Genomic DNA, 18,465 nt, shown 5'->3' on the forward strand with positions numbered 1-18,465 from the left:
CAACTGTGACTGAGGGGTAGAGTGGTCAACCAGAAGGTCAGCAGGTCGATCCCCAGTAGTCCCAATCTGCATGCCGAAGTGTCCTTGGGCAAGATGCTAAACCCTGAATTGCCCCTCATAGAACTAAAAGTGCTACTAATAGATGCACTGTATGAATGTGGTGAATGGAAAACTGTACTGTAAAGCGCTTTGAGTGGTCATCAGGACTAGACAAGCTCTATATAAATACAAACCATTTAACTTGCAGCTACCTCGATTTCGTGACGTTGTCAAAGTCTGGCCAAGATCTGACTGACACCTTTCGAGATGATGCCAAACATTCTTCAGAGACTGAGACAAAGGATACTTCGTGTCCAAGGATCTTACTCATGCTGTTTCACCACAATTGGCACAATGTGTGATAATTTGCAGCTGTGAACGGCTCCATTGCAGACAGGGATTCTTTGTGAATATACTACAGACACAAAAAACTGCTCAGAGTTAGTATGTAGACTGGAACTGGGACACAATACAAATGTCTCTGAGCTAGTTTATACAATAATATTCTACTGCAGTTAAGGGAGTACACTACAGAATTAGCATCACACTCCAATAACAGTCTCACAATTCACAATGAACAAATACAAACAGATAAACATCAATGTAAAACCACATATCCTTTCTCCTTGTAAGATATTGGCACCTACATTACCCACACTGCATCTGGGTGTGTTACACTAGTCGTGAATAAAAATCTCTGGAGCCAGTAGACTCGAGCAGGATGAAGAGGTGTCACTTCGTTCTTACTGCAACTTGTAGTCGTCAGCTCCAATAAACACTGAGTCAGGTCATGTTACCTGAGGACATTTATCACATTTCACTACAGACTGTCTATAAAGACAGACGACATGACAGCTCCCAAAAGTGAAGCCAGGTCTGATCTTGACTACTCCCTGGTGGCTGGGTGCAGAACAGGTCGCAAACGCCACCTCCTCAATGTTAGTGGAAGGGACGTTGACCAAAGGTCAAACTACACATGTAATACATTTTTCTCAAAGATGGTGTTATTTTATGTTGTTCTTGGGGCAGCTGTGCTCAGGAGGTAGAGAGGGTTGGCCACTAACCAGATGATCAGTGTTTCTGATCCCTGGCACCTCCAGTCTGCATTCTGAAATGTTCTTTGGTAAGATACTGAACCTCAAATGCCCCCTGATTGGCTGTGCCACTAGATTACACACTATTCATATACTATGAATAGGGGCTCCATATGGAATATGTATGTGTATGAGTGTTGGACATATACTGTTTGATATATGTGCTTTGAGTGGTTGAAAAGACAGAAAGTGCCAAATAAATATAACCCATTTACCTTTCTTATCAGAGTGGTGCAATGTCATGATTGACAGCGGACACTGACTCAGGATCGGTCCAGTTTGTGATTTGGCATCACCTTTTTACCATGAAATCTCTCCTGTACAGGCTGTGGCTCCAAATGACGTCAGAATTGACACTTATATCTGAAACTCATATCTGGGATGATTAGGCTTCAATGGATGCATCATCCATGTTTATATGCTGTTTATGGATTTAACACACCTCCCTCTGAAGACCCTAAAAGCGAATATTTTTATTCTCTCACACACACACACATATACTGAGAACTTCTTCAGCACTAGTTTTAACTTGCCTCCTCAGCATCTCTGCATTCGAGCTACTTTTGTTGTTGCTGTGGTTGTTGTGGCTTCAACAGACTTTGCACCGTACAGGAACTGTCTAAGGTTGAGCAATTGCTGTTTTGTCCTCGTCGAAGTGCATGTCAGAGGTGGAGCGGGGGCTGAGTTTGATCTTCCAAGAGACAGATGCTCTTGGTTGATCGGTCAGGAGTCACGTTGCCAGTCGGAGTAATGGGGAAAGATGTATGCAAGCTGGGATGAATCAGGAACAGATGGCAGCTCAGGCTGTCATCTCTCTAGTTGTGCCTGCAAAGTTTTCCTCTGTCTCTGATACATCAAGCACATAATACCCGCCGCATTTGCATCCATCAATTCTTAAGAAAATGAAGTTAAGGGTAAACATGCTTCATGCAAATTATTCCACTATTTTCAAATTGTTGGTACATCTGCAGAAAAGTGGTTTTGAATACTTTTGTCAAGTGCGTTGGATGTGTGTCTCTTGTTAGCAGCTTTAAGCTCCATGATAAGGGATGATTTTGATCAATGACAACAGCAGTGATGGGTGAAATAACACTTTTAAAAGATTATAGTATGACACAACCTTTATTAGTGTGTCCGTGCTTTTCTGTGGGTATCAGTCGCTCCCAGAAAACCATATGTATCATCCCCACATCACTGATATGTGATCTGATAAACCTTTGTTCACCTTCTTAGTTCATGTCTTGGATTGGAGGCACAGCATGGATTGACAGTTCATTATGAGTCAGCCCTCGTGGTTGTGCTTTATTGGGAATAGTTGAATGTGGGTATGATGGTGAGGTGAGGTCAGTCTCCTCACTGCCTCCCTGCTGTTATTTCATTCACAACATCAGAGGAATTCCTCCTAATCCTGCCTTTTAATCGACTCGGCTCTAACCATCGACAGCAGCTCATTTCCTTCAGCTTTAAAATGGGAAATTTGAATGATGTCATTCCGAAGTGGGAATCGTTTAACCTGCTGAAAGCTGTGAAAGGTTTAGGAGCTGCAAAAGAACTGTTCAAGCTCTCAGGCGCACACACACATACACCACACACACACACACATACTCAAGATGCATGAAGTATGCTTTTACTTTGTAAGTGTTGTAAATGAGAAAATGGATAAGGATGCAATGTAATTATTTCCATGGGGAATATGTTTTTAGTCTTATGATTCACTGCCTTTTAATTAAAACAGAAAACATTTAATCGCCCTGCTCCTCTGAATTCAAACTCCAGGTAATGCCTGTGAGAAATCCTAAAACAGACCAGTGGGGCCGATATTGTTACAGCAAACTTTTTACCCTGACTTCTAAATAATGCTGTGTTTTCCGACTCTGTCTCAGTTAGGCAAAAAAACAAACAAAATAGGCTGGTTTATTTTTACTTTGAAGGTTTTTACTTAAGTTTAACAGATTACAGCTACTCCACTAATGTTACTCATGAAAATCAGATTATTTGTCATGGTTACTATGTCCCTTCACTGCAAGGAGCTTTGTAAAGTCTGAGTGAATGACACAAGTAACATGACTTGATGTTTGGTCTTACAAATAAGTAAGAGAAACTCTATCATAAACCAGGGATGCCAGGTTTGTGCATACCAGTCAGGCAAGGTCGAATGAAAGTCCTGATCTATTTGCATTATGGGAAATGTAGGACCAAGTGCTTATTGGGCTTGACGTTAGATGGAAGTCATGACAACTGATAACTGCATAGATAATCTATGATCTGAAAGTTGGAATTCCAGTTGGATTTATGGCATTCCCTGCTGTCTTGCAGTGCGAGCAGTTCTTCAGTCTGCTTTCCCATCATTTACATTTTTTGGCTTAACTTTGACTTTGCTGTGATATAAATTAAACAGAGAAGGCTTAGCCCTATTTTTCAGGGTCTTCAGTACCGTACACGATAAAACTAAAGCTACACCCTCTCCAGCTCTTCAGAGGACATGAAAATAAAGGAGCAGCATTGTTTGTGTACTGCAGTGTAGAGCCTGTAAGCCCTATTGTTATGTAAAATCTTTGTAACCTAACAATATTTGAATACTCATCACATAAAAACATGCCCAGACAAGCAGCGGAGTAGATGTACAATATGCTAGTATAATTTATTTATAATCATATTACATTTATATTGGCATTTGCCTGTTTTCCTGCTGTTGCCCTTTTGCCTGCCTCGTGCCTTTTGATTTTCTGTGTACCGACCTGGACTGATAAAACTGATCTACTGAACTCTGCCATGCATTTTGCGTAGAAGTACTTCTTCAAATAAAGCCACTAACTCTACATAATACAGTTAGCTTAAGGTCAGTTCTGTAAGCTTGGCATGCTGTTTTTGGTGACCTGCGTTAGAGAAGATAAAAAATATTGAATCCACCCCTCAAAAATTCTCCCTTGTCTTTTTGATTTTGAAAAGGTGATCGAAGGTAATTGTACTATTTAGGTATAGTGTATTGCTTTACTGTGGCTCAAGTTTAAGAAACCCATGGAGATAAGGCAATAGTAGAAATCCAAAGTTTGTCAAGCTTTTTGTGTCTAGTTCCGGTGGCTAAGCTTGGACAACTGCTGTCCTATGTTGTGGAGTTTAGCGAACATTTAATGGTACAACGTAAAGCTGCCTCTGTCTTTATAGGACACACCCATCTTGTCTGAATTAAATGTTGGGATCTTGCACTAGACAGAATGGGTAAAAACATTAATACATCTCTAAAATGGATGCTTTAAAGCAGTGTGAGGTAATGCAATGTTCCAAGTTACTAAAGTGTTCAATGCCTGGTTGGCTCACATTAAAAGTTGTTTTCAGACACGACTATAACTGAACAAGTGTGATAGTGATATTTGCAGTAACATTTATTTTTTTTATTCAGGATTTAGTCATACCATTCCCTCTCGTTTCAATCTGAAATGATTAACATCTTGTGTATTTCTTTCCCCAATACTTCCCTCTCTTATTGACGTGCTGTGGTCATAAGAGCTCTATAAATGCATGAGGGTTTGACCCTTTCCCATCAACAAGTGTTGCTGGTTTCTTGTAATGATGCTAGTTTGGGTATTAAAACTCTGGATAAAAGCATCACTTAAAACACTGTAAATGTAAATGTTAAAGAGGAACAGATGTTGTTTTGTGTCTTCAAGTCTGTTTCATGAGGTACATGTGCAGGATAAATTATCCTGCCAATCTGTTGCTGTCTCTAATTTCAGACCTTGCCAATCCCCATCTCTCATTCCTTCCAGTTTCAGACAGCAAGTACCCCAAAGAGGCCTACTCCATCAGTGCCACAGATGAAGCTGCCAACGTGGTGGATGAGCTGGAGGATGTGGATGAGTGTCAGCTGTACACAGGCCAGTTGTGCCAGCACAAATGCACCAATGTCTGGGGTTCCTACCTTTGTGAATGCCACCAGGGATACATCCTGCAGGAAGACCGACACTCCTGTGCACCAGGTACTGTAAATCACCTTCAAAGTTTTATTCACACTGTGAAATATCACTTTGGTTCTTGCTGCACAATTCAGAATTTGGTTAAGAAATAAGCCTGGTACACTCTTACTTTAAGTTGGAAAAACCCAGTGAACTAGTGAGGTTCACCGCAGTATTTAACAGATTTCTGGGACATAAACGGTTCCTTGACGTTTACGCCATCCGATTGTTCTCATTATGCTTTCATTATTCGTGCATTTGAAGGTAACAAAAAGCTGGCAATGAGCAGCACACCTACTGAACTTTCCTGTTTTTATAAGCATAACATAGTTTGCTTAATTTAACACTATGAGCGTCGTGACTCCACATTTGAAAGGTTTCGATTATGAACCATCAAAGGGGATTTTGGTAAGGTTGGGATAACTACAGGCGACAGATTAAATGGTTCAAATGGAAGTAACAGAGGCTGAAATACCAGTCCCTTTTTGTGGCTCAACCTCCTAGACTGCTGGATCTTACAATTCAAATAGTGTAACTTTATAGCATCTTTTATTTAACGCTCATTGTCTGGAAATGACCACATCAAATTTAAAGCTTGTACTTTGTACCACAGGCTATGTTAAAAAAATGTCTCCAAGTGGATTTCTAGAATGTTGGCAAAAAAAGAATGAATGCAGGTTTCGACTACATTGATCTCTACTGTTGTGGGACTATAGGAGTTAATTCATTGGTGTCAATTGATAGTAGTTGCCACTAATTCAGTTTGGTGCTACTAAAGAAAGTATCAGTAAGTTTTGCTATTGCTACATATTGGGATTTACGGATCAACTGGTTTTTCAATAACCGTGGTTTCATAACATCATGGTTTATTAACCGTAAGAATTGTTTGTGTGCACTAGTACGAGGGAACTGATGTACCAGCGTTGTATATCCAACGAAAATAAATCTGACGCGTGGGAACATTCGGGATATCTAAAAAATGCCCAAGGCATCATTGAAGAAGGTGGATATCCAATCTGCAGAGCATGCTAACTAAAAGTGACTGCCAAAGGTTCCAGGGAATGAAGTTGAATCAGCAACATCACTGGATTGATAAAAGAAGCTAATGCTTACAATGGCTATATGCAGCGATATAAAGACGAATAAATATAAACTTTAGACGAACAAAAACAATATACAACATTTGACGGAAATATCTGTTTCATGTGTGACTTCTTTTCATCCCTTCAATGGAAGCTTACCTAATATTAAGGTCACCTCTTATTGATTCATATATCTCATCATATATTTAGAATCCGTTTCCATTGCACTTTGTCACAATTTGCTTTTTTCAACAACGCCAGATCTTTTTCACCCGAGTGAAGCCTAAAAGGTTTTTTGTGATATTTCATTATTGGTGTTTTCACTCAGGGTTTTTTATCCACATGTTGAAAAGGCCCATCTACACAGACAGGTGCATGCACTTACTGAGAGTGATGTTGGTTGTCATTTCACCACAGCTTCATTGAGCTGTGTCATCTTCATTACCTGATTTTTCTTCAGCAGACATTTTTAACAGAGCCGGTGGAGAAGTTTTGGACGCAATTTTCTGGCCATAGATCAAATTCTTGAATTATGTGTGTGAATATAAAGGACATATATGTTTGCAATGGTTTTGATGTCTCTTAAACATTCAGAATCTGTAATGTATTCAACATAGATTCTTCTAGATTGGCTAGATTGGGCTCTCTGGAAGACTTGAATGTGAAACTTCTGACCCCTCTATGGTAACCACATGATAAAAGGTTTTATTGTGTCTCTGTGCAGTTCCAAGTTTAGTGTGATGTGGACATGTGATACATTCAATATAAAAATCAAATCAAATAAAAAAACGACACTTTGTAGCTGTCAGTGGAGACAGGGCAGTGTGCTAACCAAGTTGAATGTGTCTTCTTCCACGTCCTCAGATAAACTACAGCAGTGGTTGGAAACTGGCCTGTGCAGAATAATATCTGTTTCGCCAGATGATATGGATAATCTGATTATTTTTATTTCACGATATCAGGCTGACAGATATTCACGAGAGCCACTGGTGCTGATCTCCGTCGTAGCAACAACATTCTCAGAATCACTTCCTTTTTAGCAAGTTGTCTTCAAAGTAAAAGTTGTTTTGTTGCTGTAATACTTTTATTTTGAACTGAATTAACAGTAATAAAGATAATTCAGTTTTAAACTTTGACTATAAATCTTCCTTCCAGATAAACCAGGTATGGTGAACACAAAGTTTTCTAACTTTTCTCCACACCATAGACTGTTTATAAAAAGCTCTGCACACAATGTCCAGCACACAAACAATAAAACAGATGGTATATTGTAGAACTGTTTTTTAATGGACAAGGAATAATTCTGGAGTAGCTCCAGAGCAATAACACAGGACAAGAATACTGTCCATTCCAAACAGGCATGTTTACAAAGACACTGACTAGTGCTGTATATATGTATAGTCGTTTTTCAAAAGCTGTTAATGTTGTATCCTACTTGACCTTGTGTTCCTCTGGGATACTAAAGTACAGATGCGTGACTAGAAAAAGTATTTTACTTCCATCGAAGGTTTAACTACATGAGTTTTTATCCTATATGGTCATTTCTCTAGAATTTGTGCTGTGGTTAAACCAATAGCAGAGCTCATCATCATTCTCATGGCAGTTGAATAAGAGCCATTTAAACCTGCCCATCAAAGTCCCCTGCAACCACAAATGAAAGATAATTTATTTCCAAACCTTTCTGTGCTCTATAAAAGAGAATAACGACAAAAGCATCCAGCTTAGGTCACTTTTTGGGCAGATATATTTTGTGTAATTTTTCTTTTTTTAAACTGGTTTCATAGATCAGAAAGATTCAAATCCCTGCATTAGTTGTGATACTTCATGTACGTCATGCTTCTTATGTTTTCTGATATTGTGTTTCTTTGTGAAGTGAGTACTGATGAGGACAACAGAGTCAGAGAGGACGGTCCTGCTGTGGTCCCAACACAGACCACTACTACCAGTACCACCACCAGCAGCCCTGTCCGCCTCAATCCCTGTAAAGGTATTGCCAACATTACACTACAATGCATACCAATTTACTGTTCTTAATACAGCAATAATGTAAATATAACTCAGTGTGATTGTGTGAAAATGACATCTAAGTGGATGGGGTTAAGATATCCAGGTATAATGCACATTACGTAATGTCAGGTATAAACATTTCTTCAAAAACCAAAAGGGAGATCTGGAGAAACTCCTGTAGACCTCTGTGATAAAACTGTGGCGTGTCATAGACCAGGGATTGGGTATAAATCCACAGCTAAAGCTTTGACGGTTCCCAGGAGGACAGTGACCTCAACGAAAATAGCAATTTTATCCATATACACTTAATTTTACAACACAGTAAAGTGTGTGAATCAATGGAGCTGTCTGAATACTTTATGAAACCACTTTAAACTTTACTTTCTGATTTTGAAAAGAACTGAACTCCAGATGCCATGCTAATTGACCTCATTGAAAATAATAAGTCATTTACTGTATTCAATGAAGCCACAGGGACATCATTTTCAGGCTTTAAGAAATTCTGCCAAAATCACTTTACCTATATAAAGGTAGCTGTGAACAATGTTGGGGTATTATTTAAAATGTTAAATATGATTTGTAGATTTTGGCTTCTGATATTCACCTCCCACTGTGAGTCGCTCCTCTAGGTGAAACTGTGTGTTTCAGCTTTATGTGTAATGGGTGATGACAGAGTTTGGGGCTTTTAAATTTGAGGCAGTCAAGTGTGCAAGTAGTCACTGGTGTCTCCAGTCTCTAACTCCTCTAGAGCCCAGTAGGCCGGATACATCTGCTCAACACATCAACTGCTTTTATTGAAGCAAAGCAGGTAGACATGTGTCCAAGTGCTGTCTGACTGAGGGGAGTGCTCCCTCCTGAAGTAAAACCAACACAGTCGCCTCGCAGCGTCCACTTTCACTGATGAACTGTCCAGCCATAGTTTATCTGCTGTGTTTATGCTGCTCTCGCTTCATGAGCATAATCGTGATACAGTCAGGAGGGGATCAGGCCCACAAACCCTTAATCCCCTGGAGTGTACACCAGGCTCACACAAAAGCCTCGCTCCTTCAAAGTGTCTTTGACTGTTACTCATAAGAATATCCTGATCAATGTATGGAGCGGCCTTCAGCTTTTGTGAGGGATGTGTGAGAAATGGTGGTCCATGCCTCTTTGTGACAGGACCATGGGGCTGTTAAATAGAGAATTGATTCTGTTGAGTTGAATGCAATAGGTCATGAGAGGTGCTGAAATAGCAGGACAGCAAGGAAACAGCATGAATATTAGAAACTGAAGACATTATGAGTAAATGACTGTCCTGGAGGCATAACTGCGTGCAATCCGAAGATGACTGTGGTCGTGCTGCTCATAATTTCTTCTTCTCTCTTGTAGAAAATGGTCCCTGCAGTCAGCAGTGTACGGCAGTGGCAGGCCAGGCTCGCTGCTCCTGCTTCCCAGGCTTCTCGCTGATGACAGATGGACGCATGTGTGAAGGTAACGTTTGGTGCTTCTTCTTGTCATGTTACCGCTGGCTGTAATTGGAGCAATTCACAAAGCTCTTCTATGTGTGTCCCTTAAGCTGTCTTCCTCAAGCTGGGTTTGAACAAGGCAACAAACAAGCCAACAACATCAACAATTCTTGCACAAATGAACAACAACAAACACATACGGCCATGACAGCACAACTGCCGTGCAGTGGAGCAGTTTGTCCAGAGATTGGGACACATTTTAATTGGATGCAGTCACTCATGAAGAAGGAAAATGCAGGTCTTATTAACTCAACAATGCGTCGACTGATCGAGCTCACACCTCCAGGAGGCTGTTGCCAGGAGCATATGTTTGCCATGGCCAATTACTCTACAGCAGCGATGGCTTTCAAACACTCCACATAGTGCCTGTGTACTTTGCTCCCTTCCTTCATTCAAAACTCGGCACAACAGTGGCTCCTCTGACAGAGGGTCAGCATTCATTCACAACTGTGGCCTGTTGCACCTCCAATGAATATAATTTGAAAGAAACCTGTGATGCTTGGTGCTTCCAAATCACACTTAAAGTGATAGTTCACCGAAAAACTTTTAATTCACTTATTATCTACTCACCACTATGCTGATGGAGGGGAGAGGGTGAAGTGTTTGAGTCCACAAAGCACTTTAGGAGTCTCATGGGAAAATAGTGTTTCAGCCAAAGTGACTCCTTCAGACGTAATAAAACAACAGAAAAAAACACAACATGCCTCCATACTGCTCGTGTGGTGTCATCCAAGTGTCCACGAGTCCAACAAGGTCATTTACACCGTGTTTTAAGACTAAATCCGGCTACCGCAAGTGGCGAAGCTAATGGACTTAGCCACACAAACGCGGTGTTCGAGTGTGCCTGTGTGTACGTGAATGCGTCTCAGAGGAGACTATCAGAGGACATTTAGGCTTAAAACATGGTGTTAATGACGCTGTTTCGAGTCGGTGCTAACGGACACTTGGATGACACTGCACAAGCAGTATGGAGGCAGGTTATGTTTTTTCTCTGTTGTATTACGTTAAAAAAAAATGTCACCGTTTTCTTCAATTTTATTGGATTTGGCTACAATGCTGTTTACCCCTAAAACTCTTTAAGGGTTTTGTGGACTTAAACACTTCACCCACCCCTCCATTGGCATAGTGCTGAGAAGATGATGAGTGAATTTTCATTTTGCGGTAAACTATCCCTTTAAATATTTCAGGATTTCCACTCATTATAGAACAAAATACACTATTTCCTGTCTACCGTGTCAGTTTACTGTGCAGCTTTGGTGGGATTTAGCTGTGTACATTTACTAAAGTACTCAGTGTAAATGCAGATTTGAGGCTCTTATACTTCACTCAGGTATTGCCATATTATGATACTCTCACTACCTCTGCACAACATTACAAATGAAACATTGAGGTTTCTCCTCAAGAAACTGCTTAGCTGAGTTGATGAAGACCATGATCAGATTAACCCTCTATAGGGGTCCTGATGCAAAATATTTGTTGTTAGGTCCTCTGTACATGGCATATTGTTTCCCCAGGTATACAAAACCAAGTTGATTGATCATTAAGTTTAATAAAACATTTTGGGGTAAGAGCTAGTGTGGAAGTGCACACATTCTCCTGTCAAGTAGATTTTATAAATTCCAACATCTGCGTAAAAGGGAAAGACGTATCAGGCCCTGTTTTGTGTGTGGTTATAAATAAGGCCCCTGATCACAAGTGGACAGTGTTAAGTACGTCTTTTCAAATTTGACATTAAAATCTGTCCTGTGTGTGTCTCCTGTAAAAACTTGTAAATAGTCACAAGCGTCATTTGTGTGTGTGAATGTAGTCTGACTGATCGGATGTCAGGAGGATGCAATGCGGACGTTTTTGGTGCGTTCACTAACCATTTGTGATCTGATCACTCAAGACAGATGTTACGAGGTCTGTGGTAACCCCCCCCCCCCCCCCCCCCTGCCCTGGAGCTGAGAATTCATATAAAATGGGAAATCAAATGTTTCTGTGTGTCTTCTGGATGTGGGAATGGGCCATTGTTGCCAACATATTAGCCTTTATAGCCTAATAGGGTGATAATATACTCAGCTGGCAGTTTATCAGCTACACCTAACCAAAACAATTTCACTCTAATGCATCATCACTGCAATAAATCCTACCTTCATTAAGTCAAGTGTAATGGTCAGCCGTTGCTTCAGAGAGGTGCTTATTCAACTTTATGGCCATTTTAGAGGCTTTGGTGTGAGCTGCTGTTGAATAGTGTCATTGTGTTTATTGTATCTTCCTGCATTAGAAACAATTCTTTAAAGACATCACAGATCCAATGAGGCAGAATGTTGTTAAAAAGAAAAATGTGATAATTAAAGATCAATCCTCCTGAAATAACGTGTTGGAAGTGCTTGTTGGCTCATGGTCAACATTTCACTGCATATGAAAAGTAATCACATAGATAAACATTAAACCCCTCCCCCTCAGAGGAGACTGTAATTGTTACTATGTTACCACCTTTTCCACGAATGGATTCCAGTAATGAATGTGCTGCACTAATATATCAAGTTGATCCATTAATTTGCTACAGGGAGAAAACTCTTGCAGCTTTGTTTCGTGCAGAAAAAGTTAAATATGTGGTTCACCTATAGAATTTACTACACAACAAAGTGCCGCTCAAGCGAATCCCTTCTGCAGCACATGTACTGTTGACTGCATATGATGACATTATAGAGGCCGAGGGGTAGAAGTGAGTAATATTAACGTGATCATGTGCTGCTTACTGCTGAAGGCCTGCTGTGAAGAAGCATGTCACTGAGACAGAGTGAAAATACACACTGGAAGTGCGGTTCTGGCTCCGTTTATTTAATCTGTCTGTCAGCAGACACGATAATACCTCTAGATGCAAACGCATTACATAACAGTTAGTGTTTCCCCTCCTATCAGTTCATTCAGTGAACATAAGAAGCACTTTCTCCCCTAAAGTGTTCCCACATGTGAACGTGTGGGTGGGCAACTATTGGGTTGGACTGGAACGAAACTGAGCAAATAGCACTACAAGATGTGAGTGTGTGGGGGGGGGGGGGGGGGATTTAAGTAGACTGTGAAGTAAACTGTGAAAGACCTGTGATAGATATACAGACTTGGAAAACACTGTGGATCTATAAACACCTAGGCTGTTTGGAGTGACCTGAAATTTATTACCATGCTCTACTATCAGAAATACTGGTGTTATTAATCCAATATGATCGCTGAGTAACATTTAAATTTACAGGTTTTTATGTTAAGCAAAGCAGCTTCTCTCTGTGCTCTCATAAACACGCCATCGCTCTCATGGAGGAGTGTGTGTGTGTGTGTGTTATGAAGAAGGCTTCATGCGCAGCCTTAATAGCAAATGTTTGAGCTCAACAGTTAATCAGTACCTTAATGTTGTGGCCAGTCGGCTGTGAATAGATTTCTTTCCCAAGCAAACACACGCACACAACCACATACAAACTTTAGCTTGAATTCCTGTGCCTGCCACCCGTTCCCTTTATGTTATTGACTCTAAGGACTAAACAAACCTTTGCAGGCAGGGTTGGATTTGTTTTGACTCCTCAGAGCGGTGCATTGTGATGCAGTTATTGCAGTGTTGCTATGGACGAGTTTCAATGAGGGCTTGCTGCATTATCCTCTCTGTGGTCATATTGCTAACCTAATCTTAAGATTTACATGACTGGGATTGTTGTGGGAAAATATTATTCTGCTCCACTAAAATGGATGAACTCCACAGAATTTGTTCTGGACTTTGCATTTCACACCTGAACAGCACATCTCAAGATTATCCACTCAGACGTGCTCACAACAACACAGAAATGCACAGAGCGTTCAGGTGAGGGCTGATGCAGCAGGCAGAGGCAGGATGTAACTTAAAAAATACTGCTCTGGAGATCACATGTTTTTGTTTACAGCAAAGCTCTTTGACATCTTTGGTGCGTCCTACATGTTGCTCTGCCTTTTCATCTTCAGATGTTTGAATTGTTTAGTTTTTTTCCCTCTGCCGTGTGTTAGAAAGTTTGTTGAGACACCCACTCGCTCCCTGTGAATCTCGCGGGGATCTCCTGCTGTGTTCTAATATTGGCCGATTCAGACATTCTGCTGCATTTTTTATTCGGGGGCTTTCACTTAAGTCACGTTAAAGGTTCAGTGTGTAAGATTTAGGTGAAAGTGATCTTTTGGCAGAAATGTATGTAGAACAATTCTTATGATGTTTTCACTAGTTTGTTTCATCTAAATTGTATGAATTGTAGTTTTCTTTACCCCAGAAAAGGTCCTTTATATTTATACTTCATTATTTACATCCAGGGGACCCTCTCTATGGAGGCCACCATGTTTTTTACATTAGTCCAGACTGGACAAACTAAAAGTTCGAGTTTTTATAACAACTGAAGCTACCACAGGTTCTTTTTCAAGTTTGGAAGGAGAGGGTGAGGTGAGGGGTGTTCAGCTGCAACATGAAATTTCAGCACTAGATATCACAAAATTCTACACACTGCACCTTTAAGTGACCACATAATGTGTTCAACCAGTCCACCATTGAGCTAAATCACACAGATACTTATTAACCTAATCTTCTTTTGATGTATTAAATGATGGTTTAAAGCTTTTGAAAGCTCAATGAAATAATTTAAGTCAGTTCATTTCAATTTTGTTTGTATAATGCCAAATCATCATATACATTATCTCAAGGCACTTTACATAGAAGGTCAAGACCTTAAAATTGTATAAATATAGAGAAACCAGCAGCACTTTGGTGACTGTGGAGAGAAAAACTCCCTCATTAACAGGGAGGAACCTCCAGAACCAGACTCAATGTGGGCGGTCATCTGTCTCGACCGGTTAGGGTGAGCAAAGAAAAAGGGGAGGAGAGGAGAGATGGGGGGAAAAGAAGGGAGAGAAGAGAGAGAGATAGTGGGGAGGGGGAGAATGAGAGGCGGGAGAGACCGCGAAAACTTGAGCACCATCAGGTATCAGCTCTGACTAGTTAAAATGTAAACAGTAACAGTGTCAAGACTATTCATTGTTATGGATAATTTACACTCCTCTATAACATTAAATATTCATGACTTAAAAACTGTAGGTATACTTTGTCAGGTATCCATAATTATAAAGACAGTGTGAGTGTGGATTCATCTCATGTTTATTCTCAGTGAGCAAAGGACCAACTAAGTCTGATCAAATTCTGATGTAAATGTAATAAACCCCTGATTGATGCGCACATGCACACAAAACCTAACCATCTAAATGAGTCCTGCCTTCTTTAAAGCAGTAAGAATGCACAGGGACAAGCAGAAAAACTGCAATCTCTAAAGTGGACTCATGGAAAATAAAACTGTGAAATAGTGTATTCATGTGGGACCATATTACTCTTAGTAAGACTGAGAAAAGAGGTCTTTAAATATCACTTCAGTCAATGTAATTGTGCCTCTTGTCATTTTCCCTGGAGCCTCAAGAGTTAAGAAAAGATTATATTTCATAAAAATGATTTCCTTTAATGCTGGCTGTTCTTTATATAAAGCAAGAGGCGCCTCAACGATAGAATATAGCAGAAATCATGTTATGACATTTAAGAACTGGAATAGAAACATAAAATGAACACTTGGTTGGACATGAGTGAACATTATAACTTCTGTTATGGCTCTACTGGATCTTTCCAGCTGTCCACTGATGACTTCCTTGCCCTGATGTGTTCACAGAAACCTGATATCCCTCTCAATAATATACAGAGTCCATCGGTTAGAAATCATAAACTAAATGTAAATGTACAGCAGCTGTGAAATAATTCTGAATAATGTTAAGAAAACTCTTTTAGTTGGTGTTTTTAGCTGTCTGGCTAATTAGGCTTTCTTACAGGTTGAAGTTGGGCTGTGTGAATTATGTTCCATTATGAGATCCATTTAACAATTTTCCATTTGGCCATGTCGATGTGCAGCTTGTTATGGTTTGCTATGTTGACCTTTAAATGGTAGTTTGACACTTTAAAAACGGGGTTAAACGTCGTGATCAACAGTTGAATCTGGCCTGATTGCTTGAGTGCGTGTATCAATGGGATCTTGCTACTGCGGCTACATCCCCTGATTGATCACTAATGGGCAGAATCTGTAGCCAGGAGCCATGAGCCTCAAGCAGAGATGAAGAGCAGGATTGGCTTAGGTGTGGTTAACTCACCTATTTGTGACAGGGATTCAGTTGCTTATTGCTTGATTTCCCCTGATTGTGCAGTGTAAGAATAATCCGGGGATACCTCACCACTGCATGTACCTTCACCAGCTTCACCACATCCTGCGCTCTGATTGGCAGGAGTTGTAGGGTTAAGGTAAGACGTGAGTTCTCTGATCACATCTTTGAAGAGTTTACACATAGTGATTGACGACTGCTGATCGGAGCCTTTTGTCAGCGAGATGCAAAACTCCTATGACCAGCGAATCAGGCTGAAAATGATGTAGGGTGAAGTAGAAAAGAAGCGGTGATGCATTTATCAGATTTCACACATCTCCCTCTGGATACACAAAAGGCATTTTTTTGGCATGTCTACATTTATGAATATTCAATGATTGCAAACGTCCAACTGTTAAGTGTTGGCAGAGAAGGTACAGTGCATTAGCTTCCACTGGATTCAGCCATGACGAGCCATGTGAAATATGTGCTTGTTAGCTTGTCTTGTTTACACTGCTGTAGGTATGTGTGCTATTGTGTCAGTATAAGTGGTTAAGTGGTGTATTGTGTGTCGAATTGATGGTCGTGTTTTGGAGAAGCTCCAGTGAGAACTGCAGACCACTGAAAGCTCTAATTAGGCACATAAGTGAAAACGCCTGTGAGTTTGGACCTTGGCTTCACAAGGAAGCGCATTTAGATCACAATCACATCACACTTTGATTTCCATCCAACTCTATTCATGTCTTCTATGTCTACTAACTATACGTATCTCTATGTATATGTACCTTTTTCCCACCAATGACCATTTTCATTTTTAAAACATGCTTTGACGGCCATATTAAATTACTGAATGCACATATCACACTAACTTCTCTAATGCGATGCTTGGAGCTGCTTTGCTTTTGTGAGGCATTCGATGTCAGATGGTATTGATGATGATGGTGCTACTAATCCTCACCACTCATAGTGGTTCAGTGTCTGATACTTTGGAACAATTTGTCCTTTTCTGGTTTCAGCAACAAACTTCCTTAGAAAATCTCCTTCTGAATGAGGTTTCAGCTTTTTAGCTATCAGCTCACTCACCACTAAACTTGTTTGTGTCGCTTTATCTCAGTCACAATGTGTCCTGTGGAAGCTAGTTGTTGGTCCCAAACTCCATGGTAGTGTTAACTTTATCTAAAGGCATTTGTCCTTTTAAACCATCCAGCTACATGTTTACAGCTGCAGATGAATCTGAGATTGGCCTTTATATCACTTTGAGCAAATCCTCTTTTGTTACAAAAAGATAAGTGTCTTCTCTTGGAAAGCGCAAGGTTCTGCCTCTATTTTTCTTTTCTTCAGCACAATCACATACAAGCCAGGAGGACCACCCTCATGGATATGTGAGTCTTCGACTCAATGTTATGTTCTTTTATTAGAATGCATTTCTGTCATGAGAATTGCATTTATTTCTGTTTTGAATCTATAAATTGCTTCAATAACCATTGTTTAAAAGGTAATAATTGGTTAATGCAACTGGCAGAGAAAAGTAACAATTAATCACCACACCTTCTGGTTTGTACTTCACTTTATCCAGTGCATTCTGCATGTCTATGAAAAAATGCGTATGTGTACTTGAATTAAGCGTCTAAATTCATGTGCACTCGACATCAAGCTTTTTAGTGCTGTTTAGATCTTTATTTTGGGATCAAAAAGCCTAATAACTGTTCTGCACGTCAAGTCGACACTATTCATCCCTTGTCGGAGATGATCAAGACATAATGCACACAGCCTGGACTTGATTCCAAGTCTGCATCTGTGTAACCCTAACCCTGCTGTCGCAAACCAGATCTGCTAATAAGCCAAGTCTGACTTCATCTACCTCAGCTTGAACTTTTTAAAGAACCTTGTCGTCTGCTGGGTCCAGTGTTTGAGAACAACAGTGTGTGTGTTACCTTCAGTGTGTAATGGTGCTGCCTCGCGTCCCTGTGCACAGCCTCCTCCTGTCTCTTGATAGAATTCCTTTAACACAATCTCCCTTCTCTGTTCAGCTAAGCATTTGTATTCCTCTTTGTTACTTTGTTTTTTATTGCATCGCTTCACTCCTCACAGCTGTGTAATGTAGATGTCCCCAGGGACCAGTCAGAGAAGGTAGGGACCTTAAGGCAATAGGCATTTTTTCCTAACTTTTTTTTTTCCCTCCTTGAATGACGCACTGAATATAATGCCAGACCCCTGTGGTGGAAGGCGACTCTCTGCACCACTGGCAATATGCAAACACTGGAAGCAGTCCCATCCATCCCGAGGCTTGACGGAGCGCTGGGCCCGGAGGACGGGGCGGAGTCAGTGTGATGTGCCCCTGAAAATATCCTCCCTACAACAAAGTCAGCTGATGTCTCTCCGGGACATTTAAGAAGGCAGGCCCCAAAACAAGAGTGTGTCATCAGTGCACTGCCTTCACAGCATCTGGAGACTACACAATGATACAATGGCAAAAAGGAAAACTCTTAATTTTAGTGAGTAAGACAAATGTCTTTCCTGTAGCTCCGCAGAGGGTTTTATATAATAAAATAAGTTTGGTACTTTGGGGTGATGCTTGTGTAGTTTTCTGAGCTGAATAACCTCAAGGAGAAAAACTGCAGGCTTTTAC

General features: G+C 40.5%; 1 protein-coding gene across 1 annotated transcript in view; it reads left to right on the plus strand.

Annotated features, from left to right (window-relative positions):
• fbln2 (fibulin 2) overlaps window positions 1–18,465 on the plus strand; it is a 71,032-nt gene that overhangs the window by 31,226 nt on the left and 21,341 nt on the right. The window contains exons 6-8 of the mRNA XM_069513512.1: window positions 4,901–5,110; window positions 8,042–8,155; window positions 9,544–9,645. Of these exons, the coding sequence (XP_069369613.1) occupies window positions 4,901–5,110; window positions 8,042–8,155; window positions 9,544–9,645 (426 nt within the window). The remainder of the gene's footprint in view (window positions 1–4,900; window positions 5,111–8,041; window positions 8,156–9,543; window positions 9,646–18,465) is intronic.

This window comes from Paralichthys olivaceus, chromosome 2 (genome assembly GCF_024713975.1).
Source record: "Paralichthys olivaceus isolate ysfri-2021 chromosome 2, ASM2471397v2, whole genome shotgun sequence".
In the NCBI taxonomy this organism is placed as follows: domain Eukaryota; kingdom Metazoa; phylum Chordata; class Actinopteri; order Pleuronectiformes; family Paralichthyidae; genus Paralichthys; species Paralichthys olivaceus.